At 41.4% G+C, this 24,721-nt stretch overlaps 1 protein-coding gene across 2 annotated transcripts; it reads left to right on the top strand.

Annotated features, from left to right (window-relative positions):
• Positions 1–89: 89 nt before the first annotated feature.
• On the top strand, positions 90–23,947 carry ZFX (zinc finger protein X-linked). 2 transcript variants are annotated; one of them, XM_036381389.2, is made up of 8 exons: positions 90–315; positions 6,056–6,144; positions 6,591–7,157; positions 15,753–15,902; positions 16,096–16,239; positions 16,329–16,463; positions 18,660–18,800; positions 20,117–23,947. In XM_036381389.2, exons 2-8 carry the CDS (start codon positions 6,084–6,086, stop codon positions 21,301–21,303), a joined length of 2,385 nt encoding a protein of 794 aa, XP_036237282.1. In that variant the 5' UTR covers positions 90–315; positions 6,056–6,083; the 3' UTR covers positions 21,304–23,947. The 2 variants fall into 2 exon arrangements, with proteins under 2 accessions (XP_036237282.1, XP_036237292.1); XM_036381399.1 differs by lacking the exon at positions 90–315 and adding an exon at positions 507–524.
• The last annotated feature ends 774 nt before the right edge of the window (positions 23,948–24,721 follow it).

Below are 24,721 nucleotides of genomic sequence, written 5' to 3'. Positions count from 1 at the left end.
GCCCGCCCCGCACAGGCCCCCGGCCCGCTCGGCCGCACCGGCCCCCGCGGGCGGGCGGGCGGACGGCCCGAGGCGGCGGTGGCGGCGCGCTCCCTTCCGCCTGCTCCTGGGCTCTCTCGGGCAGTGACGTGACGTGCTGACGGCGGGCCCGGCCCGGGGAGCTTGGCCGCTTCCACTCAGCTCCGAGCTCGGCCCCTCCCTCCCCTCCCGCCCGCCCGCCCGCCCCGCCGCAGCCGCCGCCGCCGCCGCCGCGCTCGGCCCAGTCGCGCTGAGAGAGGCCGCGCCAAGCGAGCGCCGCCGCCCGCCACCCGCACGGTAAGAGCCGCGGGCCGGGCCCTGCCGGCCGCCCGGCCCGGGCCTCCCCCTGCCCGCACAGGCCGCGGCGCAGGCCGCGAGGAGGCCGCAGCTAGGCCGCGCCAGGGCTCCGCCACAGGAGCGGGCCGCGGGCTCTGCGCCGACGGGTCCCGCACGCCTAGCGCGGCCCGGGGCGGCGGGGGAGGTGGCGTGAGGAACGCGGAGTGGAGGTGGGTGGCTGCGGGCCCGGGGGGAGGCGAGTGGGGCCGGTGAGGGGCCGCGGGCCCGGCCGGGGGGGGCTCGGAGGTGTCTGGAGGAGGAGACAAAATGGCGGCGCGCGGGGGGGGCGGAGGGTGCCGGCGCCATCTTGAATTAATCGCTCGCACAGCCGGGGCCCCGCGCGGGCCGGGCCGGGCTGGGCCGGGCGGGGCGGGGGAGCCTCGGGGCTCCGGCAGGGACCGCCCGCAGCCTCCACACCCTCCCCGCCTCCCGCTGCCACACTGCCAGGCGCAGCGGAGCGAGGCGCGTTCCGGCTCGCCGCGGCTCCCAGCGCGGCCGCGCCGGGGCTGCCAGCCGGGTCCTCTCCTGCCCCGCCATATCCTTCCTCTCCTCCTGCCGGGGATTCGGGCGGCGCGGGCTCGGCAGCGCCGGGAGCTCTCCCGTCAGCCGCCTTCGCCCACTCGCCCTGTAAGCAGCCCCCTAATCCCTTGGGGCCCCCTTGGTGCTGGTTCAAAGGTGCGCCTGGGATCGGTCATTTCCCTAATTTAGGTTTCGTTAAGAATTAGCTTATTTCCTTTGGAATTACTGTCGTCTGGCACACAACATTCCAGTGAAATCTGGAGAAAACCCTTTTCTTTAACCGGTTTCTGCAGATACCCTACCACTGATCTACAACAAAGAGGGGAATGACTTGAGGTGTTTCGTTTTTTTTTACGGAACTGCAGTGAGAACATCAGCACTGATTCCCCTGCCAAAACTGAGGGAGATGCGTCAAGAAATTAGCAGCTGAATGATCACATTGTTACAACGTCGTTTTTACACGTCGTTTTTAGTCTTCTGTTTCTTCACTTAGCGATAACGGGGGTTATTTTCAAGGCAGGAATGAAGTTCTCTAGGGAGTGTAGGGGTTTTTTTTGCCATTCCTATGTGTGCGACTGAGGACAGCGTGTGTGTGTGTGCCCTGCGTTCGCCACAAGTGGGTCACGTCAGGCGAGTTGTGACACTGCAGCGGCGGCGGGGACTGAGCCCGGAGCCGCCTCAGGAGCTCGGCAGAGCCTCGCTGGCTCGGGGCTCTGACCCAAATGGGACATGCCAGGCGTGCCGCAGTTTCTAATGGGATGGAGCAAGGCACGACGGGAGCGTGGCTGTGGCTGTACACTCAGTCATCCCAGCGTGGGTAGGGGCCAGCACTCGCACGTGGGGAATTTTGCTGCTTTATGGCTTGATTTGTAAGAGTTTTGCTGCTTGGATATTTGGTGTATGGCCTTACTGAAAATTAGGAGTAGGCTATGTGTTTCTTTTTCACAAGGATGGCTTTTCTGAAGTTTCTCCTTTTTTCTCCTTTTCCCCCTTTTCCCCATTTTCCTTTTTTTTTTTTTTTTGTGAGAGCAGAGAAACAGTTTCTGCAGAATATTTGAACCTATTTTAAGGAGCTCTGTTTTTAAAGTTGCTCCTTCTTTAAAACATGACAGCTTGTCTATTTCATTTTATTTCATCTTGATTACCTTGGTAGGTCTATTGAGTCAAGGATCTCTAATGTAGCAGTGCACTGTCTGCATTGCTTTTCTTGACTACTTGTTCTCACTATAATTTTTATTTTGGAAGATTATGGCGTATATAGTAATACCATTTCTTCTATTAATATGTAATTTTCCATCTGTCATTCCACTTGATAATGTTACCTTGACTTCCATAAAGCCAAAACCAGCCAAGTCTCTGAGTAAATAGGTAAAAATCAGTTTGTAAAAACTAACTGTATGGACAGAATTAAGTGTATTACAGAGTTGTATTAGTTCTTGATCCATGTGAAGCTGGCATGGACCCAAGCCTAGTAGATGTTTAGCTCTTTTCAGAGGTTATAAAACCTGATTTTGGATGCTTCTGATTTTTTTTTGTTCCAGTGGTAGAAGAATGTTATGAGAATTTCTGAGATTTGAACAAAGAGACACACAGTTGAGAAGGACCAAGTGTAGGGACATGGCTGGGCACCAGCTTTTCTTTGAGAATTTGGGTTCCCAAGATGGAACTGAAAAATTGATTCTGTTGGCTTTGATGCCAGAACTGGGTCTTGAGGTAAATGTCATCTAGAACGTTTTGGAGGACTGAGAGGAGTTTCTGTCCTTCTTGAAATCTTGCAGAAAAGTGAACAGCTGGAATTGCTTCCTAGCCTTTATGGTACCACAGAGCTTGGGGTGCTTGCCAGGGCATTGAAGGTGTTCTCTGTGGTGCTTGCAAGAAGCAGCTCTGGTATTTCTGGTGTCACAGAGCTGCTGTTACAGGTACAGAGCCCTGTGGTGTTCCTTCCTTTGTGTGGCTGCATCTTGTGCTCCCCCTCACTCTCTGCTCAGAAGAGCAAGCAGGAAGAAACTGTGTTTTCTCATCTCCTGGTTAGAATGCTCAAACCCTGAAGTGTTTTCAGGAATCTTTTTATATTTTTTTTGCCTCAGCCATAGACAATTACTTTATGCCTTTTTGGATTGCACATTCTGATTTGGACACTTATTATTTCAGATAGTTCAGTTAATTCCTGTTTTAAGTGCCTGCATCCTCTTTTGGTCATCTTGCAGCAAATTTATGTGGATGTGGGGTCTGTGCCCTTGTGGAGCACTTCCAAACTCTTTATGGTCCTGTACAGGGGTGAGAGTTGGCTGGGTCTGTATGCTAAAGTGCATTTTGAGAAACATTATTTAGTAAGAGGAAAAAAAAACAGAGAAAAAAGGAGAAAGCATTGAAATTTCTTTCTACTCTGGAACAAGCACCAAAGCAAATGTTGGTTGCCTTTTTAAGACTCAGACTTGAAAGCCATTTGCCAGGAAGTGTCTTTGGTTTGTTGGAGCCTGAGCCTTTGTTCTGAGCACATTTTGCCATTGTAGGTGAGACGACCTGACCGGTGCAGGAGAGGCTGGAATTATGTGGTGTGCTGGGCTATCACTGCTGTGAAACTGCAGCTCCTGAACACCACAGGGATATTTTGGGTTTAGAATCTGTTGCCCGGAATCCAGAAAACAAGAAAAACAGGGAAGAGATGGTGTCAGTGGGCACTTACAGGAAGCTGGGAAGTAGTGATGGAGACCTCTGCATCTCATGGGTGAAGAGGATAGACAAATGAACAGTGAAAGACTGTCTCACTTAGTGATGTGAGGAATTTAGGGAGCAGATAGGATAGAGAAAGTACAGGCATGAATCATAAGGAGTAGGAATTTGTGGTGCAGTGGTCAGGTAGGTGGTGAAAGCAGGAAGCAGAGGAAATGAATGCCAGTTCTTCAGGTGGTGAACTGACACTTCAGGCTGCTCAGGTCGCAGCAGATGGCAGGCTGATGTGCATGATAATACAGCCCTCAAAAGCACAGGCACAAAGGGCATCTGAACTTTTCCCAGAGATGGGGACAGACAGCTCCATCTTCCTATGTGTCTGTAGTCTGAGGAGAGAGGCAGTTTTATTTCTGCCAACCCTTAGTACCCCTTTGCCTCCTACCAAAAAACCCCTCCTAATTGCTAATACAATCTTTGCTACAAATTGATGAGTAGCAGAGGTTTGTGTGAGTGATGGGAGGGTACTGGAGTTAGAAGATGGAGGGATGAAATGATCAGCTGATGTAATGAACATGATATTGGTGCAGGCACACCAGAAGTTGGAAAAGAGGCAACAGAAGAGAAGAAACTAAACAGTGAAGGCAGCGCAGAAAACATGACAAGATGAATTGGAAGGACATTGGTAGTAGACTGGATGGGTGTATACCAAAGAGATGGGAGGAAAGCAGTTTGGGTATGAATAATTCTTGCTGGAATTACTGTATGGGATTTTGTTACTCTTCTTGTTTCTGTGGCATGGCAGAAGTTGATTGCCATCAGTCAAGCTATTTCTTGCATCTGAGGCTGAAACACTTTTCTTCTGCTCTTGGTTCTGAAAAAAAGCATTGGGTGAAGAGCTGTTCCTCTCCATGGTGGGCACTTCTGTTGGCAGTGCTTGACAGAATTACTGGAAGGCAATTTATGTCCAGTTGGATACCACAATAACTTGTTAGCACAGCTGTCTTTTGAATACAGAGGCCTTCCAGCTGAGTATCACACAAATACAGAACACCTTGGAAAATTATTAGTGTTCCACTATTTTTCTTCCAGTTCAATGTCTGCCTATATTTCTCCCTCAGCTTCTGTAAAAGAGGAAGGCCCAAGTGACTGCACTGGAGGCTGGACAATACCCCAAAAGAGAGTTCCAGAGGTGAAGAGTTGAGAAAATTTGAGCTAAAAAGTGGAGCAAGTTTAGAAAATACTTGTTCTAGATTATGGGTTTAGATTTGTGTTTTGGACTAGTTAATTTTTTCTTTTGTGTAGCAGTTTCCCTGATAAAGCCCTAATGAATGTAAATGTTAGTTGATGTAATTTGGAAAGGTTATGATTCTTACGGAAACCTTGGGTAGACTCTTGGTGTTTTGTCTGTCTTTTGTGAAAGTATCACAGAAATGGGGAGCTTTCTGCTTGTGACTGTGAGAAATGTTTGGAGGAAGAAAAAGAACATTTCCACTTCTACAGAAATACAAGCAGAAACATGAAGCAACATTCTGTTGCCTTTTGCTCGTTCTCCATGTAGGAAAGTAGCTGGACTTCAGTGCAAGGGAGTAGTACAAGTTTCTGTTAGACTGCATTTTACGTAACTAGGTTTGCCTGATCCTACCTGTAATGCACATATCTAAGCAGCAGAATTTAGATTGCAGTTTGACATTTTTGCAAGTATTTTAATTTTGTGGTCTTGTTTCATTCTTTCATTAAGAAGACTGAAATCCTGAGTCAATATGCATTGAAATGTTGACATGCTGTTCAAAAGTTTTGGTGTAGAACATGACATTTGGTAACTTTTGAGAACTAACTTGTGATACTTAGGGTACTTTGTCTTAGGGCAAGAGTTTTGAAAATATTTGCAGATCTAGGTTTTAAAACGTTTGATGTTATGCTCTGGAAGCAGTTTACAGTGATGATTTCAGTTCCTGATGTGACATAAGAGTAAACTCTTCCTGACTGTCCAGGAATGAACATGAGGACATCAGAACTGGTGTGCATTTCAGATAATGAGCTCTCTGTGTTTAACTTATCATATTGAGCCTTAATGATTTTACAGTTCTATATTCCTCCTCATCCAATAGGGATTTGAGTTCCTTGAGTGGGAATATGTTGGATTAAGGTTCTCACAGGAATATCTCTAGGCTTTGTCTTAATTTTTTTTTTAAAGATGATAAGAAAATAATATTTTCACATTCCTTTATGAGCTGCTTCTGTGTTTGTGAAGCCATAGGGTTTTGAGAAAAATAGACCCAAAGTGTTGGACCTCACACTCTAGTTCAAACAGTGGGTGTTTGGTCATCCAGGGTATTATTGCTGGAATCCCACACTGAGGGACCCCGAGTAAAATCCAATTGATCTTAAAGTAATGAGGTGCTGTGTGTTAACTTCCATGCACCCAAAATGTCAACTTTTCCATGCACAGACAGAGGCAACCTTCTTCACCTAATACAGTGAAATAACCTTTCTTCTTTATCTTCTACAGACACTGTGACTGATGAGAGTTAAAGGCCATGGATGAAGATGGGCTTGAATTGCAGCCACATGAGCCAAATGCATTTTTTGATCCAACAGGTCTGTAAGGAGATAATACATAGATAAGAGTGTTCACATTCGATGCAATTGACTATTGTTTATTCTGCCTTTGCTTAGAAGTGTTGTGCTGCATCAATGCTTTTGTATAGAGATGTGGCTTTTGAGTTTGGGTTTTTTTATTACTCACAGCAATATGAATGAGCTACTGTTCTTTCAGTCAAGTAATAGTTGTTTGGGTGTTGGGGGAGAGTCTAAAAATTGCAAATCTTTTTCAGGAGAGAAAATCTTGTTCATCTTAATTATGTTAGTATCTGCTGAGGACTTGCTTTTATCTATCTGTCTTAATAGTTCATATGCTGTTATGCTTGTTTTACTAAAGTGCAGCATAGAGTGAAAGTTGAAGGGAAACAGAAGTAATTTCAATTATTAGCTACCTATATGAGACAGTTTTACAATTTAAGTGCTATTTTAATTGTGTTTTTCAGGAGCTGATGCAGCACATATGGATGGAGATCAGATTGTTGTGGAAGTCCAGGAAACAGTGTTTGTTTCAGATGTGGTTGACTCAGATATAACTGTGCATAATTTTGTTCCTGATGACCCAGACTCTGTAGTGATCCAGGATGTCATTGAGGATGTTGTTATCGAGGATGTTCAGTGCCCAGATATCATGGACGAGCCAGATGTGTCTGAAACAGTCATTATTCCTGAGCAGGTGCTGGACACAGACGTGGCTGAAGAGGTTTCTTTGGCTCATTGCACTGTCCCGGATGATGTTTTAGCTTCTGACATAACAGCAGAGACAATGTCTATACCAGAGCATGTGCTGACAACTGAGTCAATGCATGTGCCTGAAGTGGGACACGTAGAACATGTAGTTCATGATAACGTTGAAGAAGCAGATATTGTCACTGATACTCTGGGGACAGATGTTGTTTCTGAGGAAGTCTTGGTGGCAGACTGTGCATCAGAGGCAGTGATTGATGCCAATGGAATCCCTGTGGAACATCAAGATGAGAAGGGCAACTGTGATGATTACCTTATGATTTCCTGTAAGTGTTTGGGTAAAGCCATCAAAGTTCTTATGGTATGGGCTTGAAATATCTGAGGGAGGGCTTAAGACAATGCAGAGTTTCAGTGTTTTTATTAAAATGTAGATCTCACAAGTGTACTCACACAGAGGGATTTTTAGGAGCGTGTACCAGCTAAAAGTTCTGGTGAAGCTAATGGAGAGAACTACTGACAAATGCATGTCTGATTATAAGTTATTTCTGTAGCAATTTATAGCACATGAACAAAAGAGAAAGACTTCTAGTAAACTAAATGCCATATACATAATAAGAACTGAAAGAAAATTAATGTGACCATGTTTAAAAATGCTTATATGTGCAGGTTACTATGATAACTATCAAGACATTAGGAAACAAAAATATTTCATGGAAAAGAAAGAGTAAAAAACCGTGGTTTCTGAAAATCCAATACTTGTCTTGTTTTTTTGCTAAGCCCTCACCTCTTGCACTCCATTTATTGTGGATACAGACAGCAATATGGTTTTCTTTGCTGTTAGGATGTGATTTCTTCTCTTGATTAAACAAAGGACAGAGGTATGCAGGTAACAAAAAAGAGTAGCTATTGCTGCTCATAGGGGAAGTGAATATCTTAATCTCTCTTAGGAGCAGTGGCACAATCCCTTTGAATTGTGTTTCAAAAGGCTTAAGTAGAGGGTGGAGAAAAATAGAGCATATCAGCAATCCTTTTTCTACTGAGGATATCCATTTGTGTGAACTAGAGTTTACTCTAAGTATGTTGCTTATTATAGTGATTACTCAGTGCAGCACCTGGGAACATCACAGTGTCATACTGAACATTTATTTATTGTAGAAATAGAAAAGCCTTGTTAGGTTGGTTTGTTTAATTGGCCATTTCAGGCACTTCAGTTTTGTGTGGTGTTAAATGATTTCATTTATGAGGTGTACTTTGTGCTTTGCTTCAGTTACCTTTTTTCTTTTTTTTTTTCCCTTTTTTCCCCCTTCTTTACTTTTGGACATATTTTTGAAATGTATAATAACTTGTTTTAATTTTATATTCTGTACTTACAAATTTTAATGTTGCTTCTCCTTACCTAGGATCACTGCATTTCTTAATTTATCATCTCTTGAGTTCCTTGAGTAACCTTGTTGCAGCCATGTTTTGAGTTTATATGAGGTACAGTTAATTCTCTATTATCTGGGAAAACAATGAAATGGGATAATGCAAAATATGGATCACACAAAATATTGTAAATTAAACTGCAGGATTGTACTGAGGTGAAATAGGTCAGGGGATCTATTCTGAAATTGTATTGATCCAGACTGATAAATGCACTCTTGTCTGGTGTGGCACAGATAAAACTTTCTGATTCTGGACCCAAGTTAAATCTGATGAAAGCAGCTCAACTGCTTCTGAACCTGGTGCACAGTTAGACAACAGACTGGATAATCTGCCAATGGATAATTGAGACCTGATTCTGGTGGTGATCCTTCCCTCCTCCATGTCCTTGGCTGTAGCTCTTCAGGGGGTCTCTGCTCCCCCCTCCTGTGCAGGTTCTCCTCCTGCAGCAGAGCAGGGCCTCTGGGGCTGCTGCCCTGGGGCGCTTTGCAAGCCGTGCCTGTGCAGAGGCACAGAGAGGGGTGGGTGCATGTGTGTCCTGTTCATCGCTGGCAGTGGCTGAACAAGGACAGAATGTCTTGGTAGAGGCCACTTTGGATGATCCCTGCCTTGCTGGGAAGGCTTCTTAGATGTACCAGTTGTCAACAGGTGGTGACTGGCAGGAAGCACAGAAATTCAGTTGTTCACTTGTGCTGGGGTATTCTCCATCTTCAGTCACGTATTTCTGCAGTTTCATACTTTATTTATGATTAAATGTCTCTTGCAATTTACTTTGTTTAGATTCAGAACCTTAAATAAGCCAGCATTTAAAATAATCATCATGCTACAAAATATGCATTCTACTTGTGTTTAATGTTCTACAGTTCGTTTTAAAGGGAAGTCCCTACTACCACCTACTGTGTTTAAAGCCTGCTTAACAAGTTCTTCTGGTTGTGAAGGCAGAGTCTAGTGCTTTTCCATCAAGTGAAGGCTGTCTTAACAAACAGTCTCTTTGTTGAATGAAAAATATTATTTGAATTAATTTTTTATTAATTTTTTGTTTGCATCAGCAATGTATGTGTTCATTGATCTGATGCCTGTCTCAGTTCTTCAGTTAAACTTAGTTTCCAAAAAGTAGTAACATCAGCCAATCCAGTTTTGGGTTTTCCATTTTAACTTGTAAATTTGTGTTTGATTCTGGCAAAACTCCCTGAACTGCAGGGGCAGATGTTGGAATGTAATCTTGTCTGCCATTACAGTAGTTAAATGTTTCTGCTTCCCAGATCTGTGAGCTAGACTGTTCCTCAGAATGCCTTTCCCTGTCTTCTTTTAGATAGGCACTTGAAAAGCAGGCGATGACACTTCATGTTCTTCCTGTTGTAGGTTTCTCCATCTGTTTTCTTCAGTGGAAGCTATTGGCAAAATCTTTTTGCTTTTTCCTGTTTTGTGGCTCTCTCTAAGCATTTCCATTTTTGTTCCTAATGAGCTGAGTATACATAGATTAAGGTCATTTTCTTAGCTGTATCCTGAATACATGTGATTTGGAATGACTAATCTGTGTGTACGGTTTCTTTTTAATGTTGTGTTTATACCTTCTTTGTTCGTTTCAGACTGATTTGTCTTTTCAAAGAGTACAGTTCCTGTGGGTTTCATTCTGTGACTTTGCTTCAATAAGCTCAGTATTTTAATACTTCTTTTCCCAGTTAGATTTAATTTAGCTTTGGCATTAATATGCCTTTGCTATCTTCATTTTCCAGGCAATGCTTCTTGGCACAGCTTTACATCACCAGTTACTTTTTGATGTACTTATTTTTTTTCTTGGATACTTTGTCTTTGCCCTCAAGATTCATGGTGGATTCGGGGCACTAAGAGCAGAGCAGAATCAGATATGCATTCAACTAAGAATGCAAACCTACCAGTTAGTGGCTTGAAAAAGATGAAAGGAGGTTTGATAATTTTTTTTTTCTTTTGCATGTTCCATAACAAGCCAGTTCATGAGTTGGGTCAGGAAAGTATAAATTGTGCTGTGACTCACACTGGTACTAATTATTTGTTATCTTGGAAAACCATTTCTCCCTAAGTGAAGCAGTAGTGGTGAGATGAACTGGTGTTTGTCAAAACAAAATAATCATCCTACATTTACTAACCCAGAAAAGCAGTGCCCTGTGCCTGGCAATAGGATGGAAATGGAATTTTTTTTTTCTGTCTGATTTCATTCTGTTTGGCAATGGTAGACACATCCTCTGGCATTAACTGATTCTGTAAGATGAAAAATTGTATCCTGATATACTCTTACTGCAGTAAAAATAGTGAGGGACAAAAGTTAGACAAGAAGAGTCTGAAAAGAGTGAAGGGCAGCCTCACAAGGCTTAAACTGCAGCTTTAAGAATTGAAATATTTGCAAAAATGAGAGCTGTGTTCCATCCATCCATCCATCCATCCATCCATCCATCCATCCATCCATCCATCCATCCATCCATCCATCCATCCATCCATCCATCCATCCCCTTGCTTTTCTCTGACTTAGACATGTCTCTTGTTTGTTTTGTCTGAATTAACACTTTCCATTACAGGAGTCTGAACCCAGGGTAACTCACTGAGAGAGAAAAGTTTCACCTAGGCCTCTGAAAATAAATCTTTTTTCATCCTTGTTGGATGTTTAGGTTGAAAGCAATGGATCTGTTGTACCAAACCAATGTACCAGGGTTCATGCTTTTCCTTAGGGCCATCCAGTAGACTTCAAGTCAAGAAAGCAAAAATGCTTTAAATTGCTTTTTTAGCATAAATATCTCCCTCTTTGTCCCTGGAGGTTGCTAAGGATGCAGGAAATCACATTTTTTTTTCAGAGATTGAACTTGCCATGCCTCTGTCTGACCACTGGAGTGGCATCAGCATCTGTTGCAGCTCAGGCTCAGGAGGTTGCCCTGAGAGGTGATGGAAATAAGAATTACCTTGGGCTGAGGGATGTCTCAGAGCTCAGTCTGGTTTGTGTGCTAGGGGCAGAGCACAAGGAGGACAAGTGTTAGATCCCAGCTGGGAGCTCAGGAATTACACCTCTGCTGGATTACTACCCTGGAGGGACCTTTAGATGCATAGGATGTCCTCACGTGTAAAAGCAATGAATTAAAATGAAAATAGAGCCAATTTCTCTTTTCTCAAAGGTTAGGAAACCTGCTTTGCCATTCAAGAAGTAAGTGTATGGTAAAAATAGCTTCTTCAGGACTAGAGTTTGTCTGCTGTTGAGTGAAGTAGATGTTGCTGCCACAAATAACTGAACAAAGTCAGGGGAAAACAATGCTTTTAATCTGCTTTAGAGAAAACGGCTTTTTTCATTAAGAATGCTTAAATAGGGTTGTTTATTTTATAAGCAGACAAGTGTCCCATGATACACATTTTTTTAGCAGCTTAGAGAGCCATTTGGGAACATAAAGTCTGACAAAATAGATGATTTTTGTTTAATTGCTCCATTGACACATTTTTAAGACCTGCATAAGTGGTGTAGGTAGACTTTTCCTTAGGTTGTTTGTTTTGGTGTGCTTTTTAGCCATAAACAGTGGGTACTGGAAAATGGTGGAAGGTGTCTGTGCTTAAGTGAATTTTATTTTTTTACAATCCTTTTTATTTTCCTCATTAATCCCACATAGAGGAGAAATGGTAGGAAAGAAAAAGTTTAGAAAGTTATGGAATCTATTAAAAATAAATGCAGTTATATTTGCATTTCTTAATTAGAAATAAACCACAATAAGGGTACAAAGTCTTTATCTGCCTATCCCTTAAATATAAGCAACATCTAGGGGAAAGTGTATGTATCATGGTTAAAGAAAAGGTGTTCTATTGAAGCAAATCAGGATCTTGGCCTGACAATTTATACTTCTGTGTGGGGAAACTGGCCTCAACAGGGCTTTAAGTATGGAGTTTATTATCAATGCCTAGGAGCTTGTTTTGTTCCCAAAAATGCCATTGAATGTGTTTTAATAGAGGGATAGAAATACTGTTTGGATTTTTTTAAACTCTTGAGATTTAGTCTGTATGCACTTGTTTACTGAATGAAAGCTACCAGCTAGTATAGGGAGGAAAAAAGTCAGACATTTAACGTTTTTAGTGTCCAGTTCATATCTCATAAAAGGGAGGCATGAGGTATGAGAGCACTGGACTAGTGCTAGCCTGAACTTTTTTCTAGCATGTGACTTGTGATTAGTTTAGTAATGCTCAGTGGCTCTACTTAAAAGGAAGTGGTCTCCTAGAAGTTTAACTAATTCTTTTAAGTACTTTCTTTTGTTTGGTTGGGTTTTTTGGGGGGGTTTGTTGCTGTTATTGGGTTTTTACAGGGTTTTTGTTTGTTTGGTTGGTTTTGGTTTTTTGTTAATGTCCAAGAGGAGCAATATGAAAGAAGATCAGCCATGGATGGTAATTTGTGGGACCCCTTGATGGGCTATGAATTCAAATGAAAAATTAATATCATCAGAGTTCCAACTTGAAACATTGATCAGTCAAGTATTTCTGAATATAATTTTCTCATATTGTGAGACTGAGATACACGGAGAATGCAGAAGCTTTGGACAAGTGTTAAATAGAAGGCAAATTTCATAAAACACTGCCAGTGAATCAGTATAAATAAATGTTTGTGTAGCCATAGGATAAAATACCTTGGAAATAGTACTTTCTGTAATAATAACCCATTCTCTTTCACCTTGTTTGTCGCTTCCTTTGATTTTTACCTTTTTTTTTTCCACACTATTTTTCATCCTGTTACCTGTTACTATACTGCAAATATTAACTGCTTTTCAAGCCCATCAGGACTTCAGGTTTTAAAGTATTACCACCTGTCAAGAGTGAATTTTTTTTCCTTTTGGATGAGAAAAGTTGGCCTCATACCTCCTACACATCAATTTCCTTACAGTTTAATGTCTCTTGTTAAAAAATATTTAAACCAGTTGTTACATTTTTTAAACAATGCTGAATATAAAGGGAATTCAGGGATAAACAAACTCTAAATTGTGTAACAATTTTTTCAAATTACGTTGCATAAAATAATACTTAGAATCTTGGAGAACTTATTTCAAAGCATGAATAGAGCATGTTTTTAAGACCTAGAATTCTTCTGTTGTGTGAAAGTTATTAATGGATACTTCCATGTATAAACAGAGGTAAAAAACTCTGGATTGGTTAAAAGAAATGGGCCTGTTCCACATCATGCACATAGGTTTGTTTTCTCTCTGATTGACTCAGCCATGGTTTTCCTTCCTCATGGGTATGTTCCAGCATCAGTTGATCTTGGTGGCAGACTTCCCTTTTGGCTTCAGAGGTGTAATGTCAGTCTACACTGATTGAAAGCCTTCCAAGTAAATGTGCCTGACACTGGAAACAGCCAAGTTAAGGGAGAACAGCTGCATAAATGCAGTGTAGGAACAAAAGCAAGTTCTCTTTTTTGTCAGAGTTTCAGTGACATTTGGTATATCACGGATATGACAAAGAAGTCATGGAAGTCTGTTAGTAACTGAATATACACACTGTGGAGCTACATTGTTAATGTGATTCAAAAGAACATCTTAAGGGTTTTGCTTTTAAAGCCTTTGGGGTTCAGCTACAAGATGTTATGTTGTCCTGTGACACAAAGTAATTTTTTAAACATTCTACTGCTTGAAACAGTCTGTACCATGGCCACCGATCATGATCTTGGCATTTGAGTATTGAGTTTTTTCTGCTGTTCTTTTGGTAAGGAGAGAGACAGACTAATTTATATTAGTGCTTTATAATTTAATGTTATTCATATTTTTTTGTGAGTAATGATGCCTGATTGAGAAATTGCACTTAAATACACTTATGTTTGATATGTGAGACAGAACATGTGATAGTTTATCTAATTCAAAGACTAATTTATTGGCTTCATGGCAGGAAAATAATAGTAATAACATTTTGAGCTTTTTTTAAAGTACATATTAAAATAAATTTAAGAATGCAGTTACTGAGTAGTAAAGCTATGATTTATTTATGAGGGTAGTTCAATGAGTGCTAGTAAAGTAAGCATACTTTGTGAAGTATTTGGTATGTCCTAGGCATGGTAGTTAAAAATTATTCACCATTTATAGGATAGTTCTTAGACTTCTATTAGTATAAATTCCATGTCTTTCTGTCATGCACTGAAGTCATATGTAACTCTGAGGGAGTGACAGTAAAGTCACAAATTATAAAAGTATTTTGTCACGTTAAGAATTCTTAAATAATTTCAGTACTGAAGAAAAATCTGGGGCTTGTGAAAATTGGAGGATTCTTTAAAGGTCTTGAGAGCTGGATTTGATTTTTGTGAATGCATACTTACTATTTTTTTATTGAAAACCTGTTCTTGGTAAAGTAAGATGGGGGAGGTGCTCATGTACAGTATACCTCAAAATCCAAGTGTGTTCTTGTAAAGCTGGCTGTCAGCCATGGATAATGTGGGATTCTGGGCAAGTTTCAGCAGCTCAGGCTGGAGTGCGGAGTGGGTACCCTTCTGGAGGCGGGAGAGCCAAGTTTGGGAGTGCACAGGGCTGCAGCAGCAGTGCAGGGTCCTGCAGGAAAGGCACCAGTGCACAGGGCTGGAGCAGGAATGGGAATGCAGGGTCCTGCAGGAAAGGCATCAATGCACAGGGCTGCAGCAGGAATGGGAATGCAGGGTCCTGCAGGAAGGGCACCAGTGCACAGGGCTGCAGCAGGAATGGGAATGCAGGGTCCTGCAGGAAGGGCACCAGTGCACAGGGCTGCAGCAGGAATGGGAATGCAGGGTCCTGCAGGAAGGGCACCAGTGCACAGGGCTGCAGCAGGAATGGGAATGCAGGGTCCTGCAGGAAAGGCACCAGTGCACAGGGCTGCAGCAGGAATGGGAATGCAGGGTCCTGCAGGAAAGGCACCAGTGCACAGGGCTGCAGCAGGAATGCAGGGCAGGGTCCTGCAGGAAGGAGTCCTGCAGTGGGAGGGCAGTGCTCGACTCCTTCCCCAGCTGTGGAGGGCATGAGGAAAGGGGAGGAGTTTCTTCCTGGAGTTCAGGTTTCCTCTCCTGGCAGCTGGAAAAGCATCAGTACCAGTGCTTTGCAGGGAACTAGGTCTGACAGCCAGCAGTAGTACCACTTGCCTCAGAGACAGGGTTGAGCAACAGATAATGCTTTTGAAAAGAGCAATTAATAGCTTATTAGTGAAATTATGCCACAGAGTGAAGTATTTATGTGTACTTTCTTCCTACCATCATCTTGATGCAGATCACAGTTTCCTTATTAGCATTGCCTGGTGCGGTGTTCGTGCCTCTAGTTCTGTCATTGCAGCATTCTTGCACTTCCACCTTAACTACAAGATAACAGCTTGAATTTATTTTTGTGTTTATTGTCACTATTTTCAAGGATATGAAAAAAAATATTAATGGGTAGGTTCTTTATCACAACTTTTAAATTTTAAACTGTTTCCAAATTTGAGTCATAAATTAATAAATATGTCTTTCATATATGTCTGTCTGCATATGACTGGGTAATTGTAATAACTTGTTTTTGTAGTGGATGATGCTGGTAAGATAGAACACGAAGGTTCTGCTGAAATTACCATGGAAGCAGAGTCAGAAAGTGGCTCTTGTAAAGTGGATGGCATTTGTCCAGAAGTCATCAAGGTCTATATATTCAAAGCAGATCCTGGAGAAGACGATTTAGGTAAAATACACATGTTTGAGAATACTCCAACCTGACACTTGAAATTTTGCATGAGACTGTGGTTTCTCTCAAGTGGTATGTAAAAACCTGTGAGTCTGATACTGAAGAGTTGACAAACTTTGAATTTTTTGTGGTTTAGCATAGATTTTGGTGAAGTGTATTTAAAATATTTTGCTCTGGTCTTCCTAATTAGGGGGCACAGTAGACATTGTGGAGAGCGAGCCAGAGAATGACCACGCAGTCGGATTGCTCGATCAGAACAGCAGTATTCGTATTCCAAGGGAGAAAATGGTTTACATGACTGTAAATGATTCTCAGCATGAAGACGAAGACTTAAGTAAGTAGGTGGCTTTCCTTTGGGAGCAGGGATTTTCACTTTCAGCAGTGCAGCATTCCTAGTTTTTTTTAAACTTCTTTTTATCTTAGATGTTGCAGAAATAGCTGATGAGGTTTATATGGAGGTGATTGTAGGAGAGGAGGATGCGGCAGCCGCTCATGAACAGCAAATCGATGACTCCGAGATTAAAACTTTCATGCCCATAGCTTGGGCAGCAGCTTATGGTAAGTAATACTTGAAAGAATTCTCCTTGAGTGACACTGCAGCAAAGCACCAGGGATTGGTTTTTGGAGGGTAGTCTAGAGTACTTGTGCTTTTGTGTTTGTTTCTAGAGTTTTAGTTTAAGAATGGTTTCTTAGCATAATGAGCCTTTAAAAGAAAGGAAGAGGGAAGTTGTAAGGTGGGCTTCTTATTGCTCCTATTTAACAGACATTCTCCTTCATATTTTCATGATGTCAAAGGGGAAATACATGAGCTTCCAGCTAAAAAATTGAATCTCAAGTATCTCTGTTCCTCAGAATTTTGGGACACAGTGAGAGCTGGCTTGGGACTAGAACTGAATATTTTGTGGGGGGGGTTGGCAAAAAAAAGAAAGCAAGTGGTAATATGTAAGATTATGCGTAGCAGTGACAAGCAGCACTGAGGTCTAGCTTGATTTAAGTGCTTTCTAGAAAGATCATATAAACACATGACTTCACTAATGGCAATAACTAATTGATTAATAAAAAGAAATTGGACAGAGATATTAAAATTGTAGCAGAACCTTGAGAGTATTTCCAGCATGCAGAACCATTTTTCTTGATTGTTGATATGTGAACACCAATTGGTGCACAGACTGGTTTCCCAAACTTTTGTAAGCTTAAGACCAGAATTTCATCTGAAAAAATGTTTCTGTGTTGCTCTTTTCTCCTTCTAAACAAAACAGAAGAAATAGTGGAGTAGAGGACAAAACCTACATGTCTGCATGATGTGGATTGTGGTGATGGTGTCAGCAGACAGTTGTGCTGGGAATACAATGGGGGCTGGAATCTTGGACATAAGTCAGGAAGGGCAAGATTACAGGGAGCAGTGTGTGTTCAAAAGTTACTTAGGGGATGGATGGTAGTGCACCTAAATCTTTCTCTGAGGCCATATACTGGTGAGCCCAGCTTGAGTGAGAAGGAAATGACATAAGCCACTCTGAGTGGGCATTAAAAATGAAATCGAGTGAACTTAAAACAAGTTGGATACTAAACATTCAGTGGTTTTGGAGGAGGGGGAGAAAATTGAGCAGAATGTGTTAAAAGCAGTGAGATGGAATTGAAAGGAGAATTTAAGAATGTGGGAAACAGTGGAGTGGTTGCATTGTCAGCAGTAAGCTGCCTAGCATACAGGGTGAGAGATGGTGGGGGCAGGGAGAAGTTAAGCATGAAGGCCTGAAAACGGCAGAGGAACACTGGAGCTAGCATACAGGTGAGAATCTTCAGGCTCTGCACATGTGCCTGCCTCTGAGTCTCCTTACATTAATCATGAATATTAATGCTCAGCACCCTACAAAAGGAACAGCTGTTGAGCATATTGCACTTTCTTGAATCTTCCTGTCTTACTTGTGTTCTTGGCTTTCACTAGGAAATGTTGGCTTTTATTGATTCAAGTAAATACTTCACCACATTTATTATTGAAAGTTCACTTATTCTCTTAAATCACCAATGTTAAACTGATTGCCAATAAATACCTTCTTGAATGTATTTGTAATTTTCATGTTTGTTTTACATACAGTGATACCATTTGTGTATTAAACACAAAGCTCTGTGAGGCAGAGACTCTTTACTTCTTTCTGTTACACAATACTGAGTATGCTCTTTGTTCCCAATAGAAAGAATTTGTAAGTGCTAAAGCATCAGGTGTTTAAGTAGTAAGTAGTGTACTTTGTTTGCCACTTTATAGGCTGTTCAGAAAGATTCTTTGATCACAGCTCCTGTTCAGAAACTTCGTGTGTGACAAACTCTAGTCATGTGAATTCAGACAGACAGAAGTGAATGAGAGCTCACACACAAATGTATTTCAGGACTGAGAAGAAAATTGGGCAGTGGATACTGTGACATGCTATTATTTACTACTGTTAAACATTTTGGGCATAATTAGCTACCAAAGAGATTCAAAAAATGCTGCATTTGAAGGAGAATTCTCTGTGTAATGAAAAGCCATTAATTCCTGTACATTATGTACTCCTGTAAAATTAGGTTAACAAAGCTAATACTGATGATACCAAACATAATTCCTAAGTTAAATGGTGAGACGTTTTGCAGCTTTTGGTGTACATGATTACAGTTTGATTAAATGTCTAGATAATAGCTTATCATTTCTGTTACTGCCATTGTAGAATTTGTACTTGGATCTCCTGCAGTGTTGGTAGGTAACTTTTGAACTTACCTTGGTAGGCAATAATAACGATGGCATCGAAAGTCGGAATGGCACTGCAAGTGCTCTTTTGCACATAGATGAGTCATCTGGACTTGGGAGGCTGGCCAAGCAAAAACCAAAGAAGAAGAGGAGACCTGAGTCCAGACAGTATCAGACAGGTGAGTATGTGGTGCCTGCCTCTTGATCATCCAGGCATTTGCCCATAAACAGATCCATGTGGAGTGTCTTGTAAAAAGAGGGATTTGGGGAATTACTTGGTTGACAACACTTCTGCTTTATAAACAAGTACATATTTTATTTTACAAATTTTAAATACATGGGTGATTTGGATTGTGGCAGGTGTTTTAAAGGAAGCCATCTGACACAGGAAAAAGTATTATAGCAAAAGGTTAGAAAGCTATATACTTAACTTGCCACACCCATTTTAATGTTTAATGTAACTTTAAAAGGCGATGTTAGATAAATGGTATTCTGTAATCATGCTTCTAAAACCCCCTCTTTTTTGTCTTTATTGGAAATATGTAGAACAATGCATTTCGTTATATCAGCTCAGTAGGTAACTGGAAAGTCTGAACATTGTATATTAATTTTCAGTAGTGTAACTTCTATACCCTTTCCTGTTTTCATGGTGAAATAAAATTGCCTTGACGTTTGTGCCTATCTTTTTCCTGTCATCTGTGCGACCAGAAGTGTTCTATGGCATAATTTGTTTTCTGCTGTTATTGTGTTACAGTCAGAATATTTATTTGGTTTGATAAAGTTGAACAAACACAACTTTCGTTTCAGTAGCCTTGCCTTAAATAATACTAAAAGTTTCTTTTCAAATTGTGACTTAACTGTAGGAGTTCTGTTTTGTTTAGCTTGATTTAGTAAACTGTGCAAATTAAAGTTGGCCTTTTCTATTTCCAGCTAGTCAGTTCTCCTTATAAAACATTTTTGGACAAGCCAGCTTTTTTAACTTGCCTAGGCAAATTCAGGGTAAAGAAATCAGGGTGATAGATGAGTGCAAATAATTTCCAAAGCTTTGAGCTTTCTGTATGTGAAACATGTTCTTACTGATTCTTGCTTGGTACCTCTTCAGATTGTAGCTGTGACAGATGGCGTAAGAAGGAAGTGTTAGTTTCAGGGCATCTGAATTGTAGTCAGTGGTAGGTGATTAAACTGCAAGATTAAACTTTTTCTACCGATTTGTGGGGAGTCAAGAGAAGATCGTGTACTTTGCTTACTAGATGATACTCAGTTTAACAAGTTGGCTGCTGTTCTTTGCACCAGCCATTGGTTTCTGCATGTTTTTAGTATGTGAATTCAGTCAGAATTCTTCAAAATAGAATTATTTGAGGTGAAGAACATCTGTATAGTAAAACATATGTATCCCATCTTTCTCCACAATTCATCTTATTGTTAACATCTGACATTTACTGAAATGTAGTATCGTTGTATAATATTGATAAAGGGTTTTTCTGTTGTTTTTCAGCAATAATCATTGGCCCCGATGGTCATCCATTGACAGTCTATCCCTGCATGATTTGTGGAAAGAAATTTAAATCCAGAGGTTTCTTGAAAAGGCACATGAAAAACCACCCGGAGCACCTTCTTACTAAGAAGAAATACAGATGCACAGACTGTGATTACACTACGAATAAAAAAATAAGTTTACATAACCACTTGGAGAGTCATAAGCTGACCAACAAAACAGAGAAGCTCATTGAATGCGATGAGTGTGGGAAAACCTTCTCTCACGCAGGAACTCTATTCACTCACAAGATGGTGCACAGGGACAAAGGAGTTAATAAAATGCACAAGTGCAAATTCTGCGATTATGAGACAGCAGAACAAGGGTTACTGAGTCACCACCTTTTGGCTGTCCACAGCAAGAACTTTCCTCACATTTGCGTGGAGTGTGGCAAAGGGTTCCGCCACCCGTCGGAGCTGAAGAAGCACATGCGGATCCACACTGGCGAGAAGCCCTACCAGTGCCAATACTGCGAGTACCGATCTGCCGACTCTTCCAACTTGAAAACCCACGTAAAGACTAAACACAGTAAGGAAACGCCGCTCAAGTGCGACATTTGTTTCCAGACTTTTTCAGATACCAAAGAGCTGCAGCAGCATACGCTTATGCATCAAGAAAGTAAAACGCATCAGTGTTTGCATTGTGACCATAAGAGCTCAAACTCGAGTGATCTGAAACGACACATTATTTCAGTCCACACAAAAGACTATCCTCATAAGTGTGATATGTGTGATAAAGGCTTTCACAGGCCTTCGGAACTGAAAAAACATGTGGCGGCTCACAAAGGTAAAAAGTTGCACCAATGCAGACATTGTGACTTTAAAATTGCAGATCCATTCATTTTGAGTCGCCACATACTCTCAGTTCACACAAAGGATCTTCCATTCAGGTGCAAGAGATGTAGAAAGGGCTTTAGGCAACAAAACGAGCTGAAAAAACACATGAAAACACACAGTGGCAGGAAAGTTTATCAGTGTGAGTACTGTGAGTATAGCACTACAGACGCCTCAGGCTTCAAACGGCACGTGATTTCCATTCACACAAAAGACTACCCTCACCGGTGTGAGTATTGCAAGAAAGGTTTCCGAAGGCCTTCAGAGAAGAACCAGCACATTATGCGACATCATAAAGATGTTGGGCTGCCTTAAAGTCTCTTTCACAGACTTATGGCTGGAATTATAAAGGAAATTTGCCTTTCAGGCAGTTAGCTTATTTTAAAGCCAATCACCTGCGATCACACACACACACAAAAAAAAAACCACAAAAAAAACAAAACAAAAACAAAAAAAATACTGTGCATTTGATTTGTTGCTGTATAAAAATAGGATTATTGCTTGTAGTTGACTTTTATACCTTTTGTTCAATAGCGTGTTCTGAATTCTATTCAGTTTGTTTAATAAATGAAGAAAAGATGGCAACAATAAAGTTGCATTTAATAAAGTAAACCCTGTCTCTTACTGAATTTTTCAACCGTAATAGTTTATTTAAGTATATTTATCTTACTGATCTCATTGATACTCACAGTGTCCATGTTAATGCAGTTTTGTCGTGAATTTTAAAAATACGAAATTTCTCTTGATAAAATTGTCAGAGGTGTGTATAAAATGGGGAATTGTCATGTTGACAGTAAAGTCACTAGGGCCCACCTGATTGTCCTGTTTTAACTATACAGACTTCGTGGCAGGTTAACTATTTTCCGGTTGAGGAGTTACAAGTCTCACTTTGTGTTTTCATTCTGGTTTCAGAGGAAAAAATACTTTAAAAATGGTTTGGGGCGGTTTTTATCTTTCCTGGGCAAATTCAAAATATGCACAAATATTACATTTATTGTTCTGTGCTTCTTTGTCTTTGAAAGATTTTGTGTGTTACAAGAGTTGGGTTTTTTTCCACTTTATTCCTGTCTTAAATGTTGGAAACGTAAAATACTCTTGTTCCATTTGCAGAGTTAACAATAGATCACAACTGTCTGTATGTGCCGGTAAACATACCTCAAACTTTATGCTTTTATGTATGTTGGTATTTCTTTGAAAGAGCAGTTTGTGGTTCAAGTGACATTTTTATTGTTAGTTGTTTTAGAATAGAATTTAAGACCAAGAGGTGCCTCAATTTTGGAAACCAGATATTTACAATGAGAGGTTAAGAAGGGAATGGAGTGGAGCAGATGAGTTCATAAGGAGTAGAGATGTTGTAACGTAGATATCCTTAATAAGAAAAGTAACTTATGATAGATGCAGTTCTGTTACTAAATTAAATGTTTTTCCTGAGCCATTAGTAGCTGTGTTCAGTGGCTGTTTAATAATTAGTACTGTATCCAGAATTAACCCAGTTCTTTCCATCTGTTTATAAACAGCTGGGAGAATATTACAATTATTAGATGCAATTTTGCCACCTGAAGACTATTATAAAGTAGCTCCATATCATTTGCTAATTGCAGTGTAAACGTACCAAGCACAAAGTCATGTACTTTAACAACAACCTTGGAGCAAAAACCCCAAACCATTTTAATTACAGGCCAGATTTTAGGACATGGCCCTGCTCCCCTTGCTCAGATTCTCATCCCAGCCACTGATGATGGATTGCAGTATTCAGTCCCAGCTGCCTGCCAGATTAGGTTAGATTTGTAACCAGCAATTCCCTAATGGAAAGGCTTCAGAGGCTGGGCCAGTGTTAATTCCTCTTTCTAGGCAGGTGAACTTCCAATTGAACTCAAAGAGGAATTTTAGTGATAGTTTCAAGTCTGGGGTGTTAGAGGGACAAAGGTTTCCTTTCTGGATGTGCATCTTCTAGGCCTTTTGTAATTTGTCTTGTTACCAAGCCCTGCCCCTACTGCTCATCCCTCCTGTCTCACTGTAAGCTGAAATTCTTGTCCGTAGTGTGCAGTTCAGGAGAGTCCAATGCCATGTCACTGCCTGTGTTGTAGGATGGTTTTATCTTTCTTTGCCTGCTTGCAGTGCCCCCAGAGTTGCTGGGTGCTCTTGTGTAATATTGCTACTCCATGACTCTGTAGTGTGTAATTCCTGGCTGTGCTGCATTGTGCCTTCCCTGAAATCCCCGCTGAAGCCAGTGGATTTCCTCATGGCCGTAGTGTCCGTTGCCTGCTGATGCCAAACCAGATGCAGTAAAACCCAGCAGAGATTCCCACTCGCTTCTTGCAAAATACTTGCCTGTGACTACTTTTTTTTTCCTCTCTTATGTTCAAGCATTTTCTAACTGGAAACCTGGAAAGTGTACAAAATCTGCAGAAAATCCCATAGTAGTGCTGAGGATTTTAGCCATTTTGAACTTTATTTTTTTAAATAAGCTGAAAGACAAAGAACACAATTTTACGCATTTTCTTTCTTTTACGTAGCCTGGAATCATACCCACTTTTTTTTTTTTAAAGCACAATGTTGAAACTTTTTTTTTAATAATTAAGGGTTTGGTCAAGTGGATTTTGTAAAATGTATTTGTCTGTATAAAGAGAAAATGAAGTTATAGTTATTGTTAATGTACTGACATTAGTTACAGGTTAGTTTTAATTCTTAAATAATTTGCTTAGCAAATGCTATAAAATGGATGTTTCAGTTTAATGTTTAAAAAAGGTACAGATTTTTACAAGGACATAATATAAATTATTGTTCTGTAGAAAATACCCTGTTAAATATTGTATATGTCCTTCCCTCTGTACACTTTGTAAAAAAGACAAAAGAAAAAAACAAAATACATAGAACCATATAGGGATGTGTGACATTATTGTAATTGTGTACTTGATAATAACGTGAAAAAATAAAATTCAAAATATTTTCCTTTTAATGAACGTTTAGTCTGTTTGATGCAGTTCTGAGGGACATGGTCACCTGCAGCTCTCCTGCACTTTACCTTCCCTTCTGCTCCCTATCCTCGGCTCCTTTTGTGCAGTACTGGGGCAGGAGCCATTCAGTCCCTGCTGTGGCTGAAACGTTCCTTTACCTGGAAGTCTGCAGAAGTGAAAGGGATGGCAGGTCTTCGAAATCCATTTTAACACCTGGTTTTATATTAAAGAATTCATATCTGATCAACTTCTGATGATGCCTTTGTGTTTTTCAGCAAGGTGGTTACCTGCTAAGTGCTACTACACTGTCCCAAAATGCCCCACCAGACCTTGAAACAAATGAGGGGCGCTGCTGTCGTTGGGGCTGAATAAATGTTTCCGGGTGCCTCTTTAGCCGTGTGAGCCTCGGCAGGAGCCCAGCTGCCCCTTCCCGCTGGGATGGGTGAGCGGGATGAGCTCTGCGGGATGCCTGAGCTCGCTGCCTGTCCTCACTGCCCTGCCCAGCTTCTGCAGCCGCTGCTCGCTGTGCGGGGCCGGCAGTGGCCGGCTGGGGGTGCAGGGGGCTTGTGGCTCTTTTCCCCACTGCTCTCGGAATGCTTCAGCCCAGTTAAATCCAGCTGGGCAGCGGGAGCTCCCCTGGCAATGGTCTGGCACAGGCCGCCCTGCATTGACAGCACGTCGCCCAGTGCCAGCCCGCTGGTGCCACAACTGGCAGAGGTGCTGCTGGAGGTCACTGCCCTCTATCTGCACCTGCTTTCCCAGGGAGGAGGCCCAGG

The sequence above is a fragment of the Molothrus ater genome, chromosome 2 (assembly GCF_012460135.2).
Source record: "Molothrus ater isolate BHLD 08-10-18 breed brown headed cowbird chromosome 2, BPBGC_Mater_1.1, whole genome shotgun sequence".
Classification (NCBI taxonomy): Eukaryota; Metazoa; Chordata; class Aves; order Passeriformes; family Icteridae; genus Molothrus; species Molothrus ater.
Note: the sequence above shows the minus strand (reverse complement) of the source record. Positions and strands in the feature narration are given on the sequence as shown.

Excerpts from the sequence above, each read along its gene's own strand:
- ZFX (XM_036381389.2), top strand. The coding sequence starts at position 6,084 with ATGGATGAAGATGGGCTTGAATTGCAGCCACATGAGCCAAATGCATTT. Across the intron at positions 6,145-6,590 it reads TGCATTTTTTGATCCAACAG|GAGCTGATGCAGCACATATG; the intron begins GTCTGTAAGGAG and ends TGTGTTTTTCAG. Across the intron at positions 18,801-20,116 it reads GTCCAGACAGTATCAGACAG|CAATAATCATTGGCCCCGAT; the intron begins GTGAGTATGTGG and ends GTTGTTTTTCAG.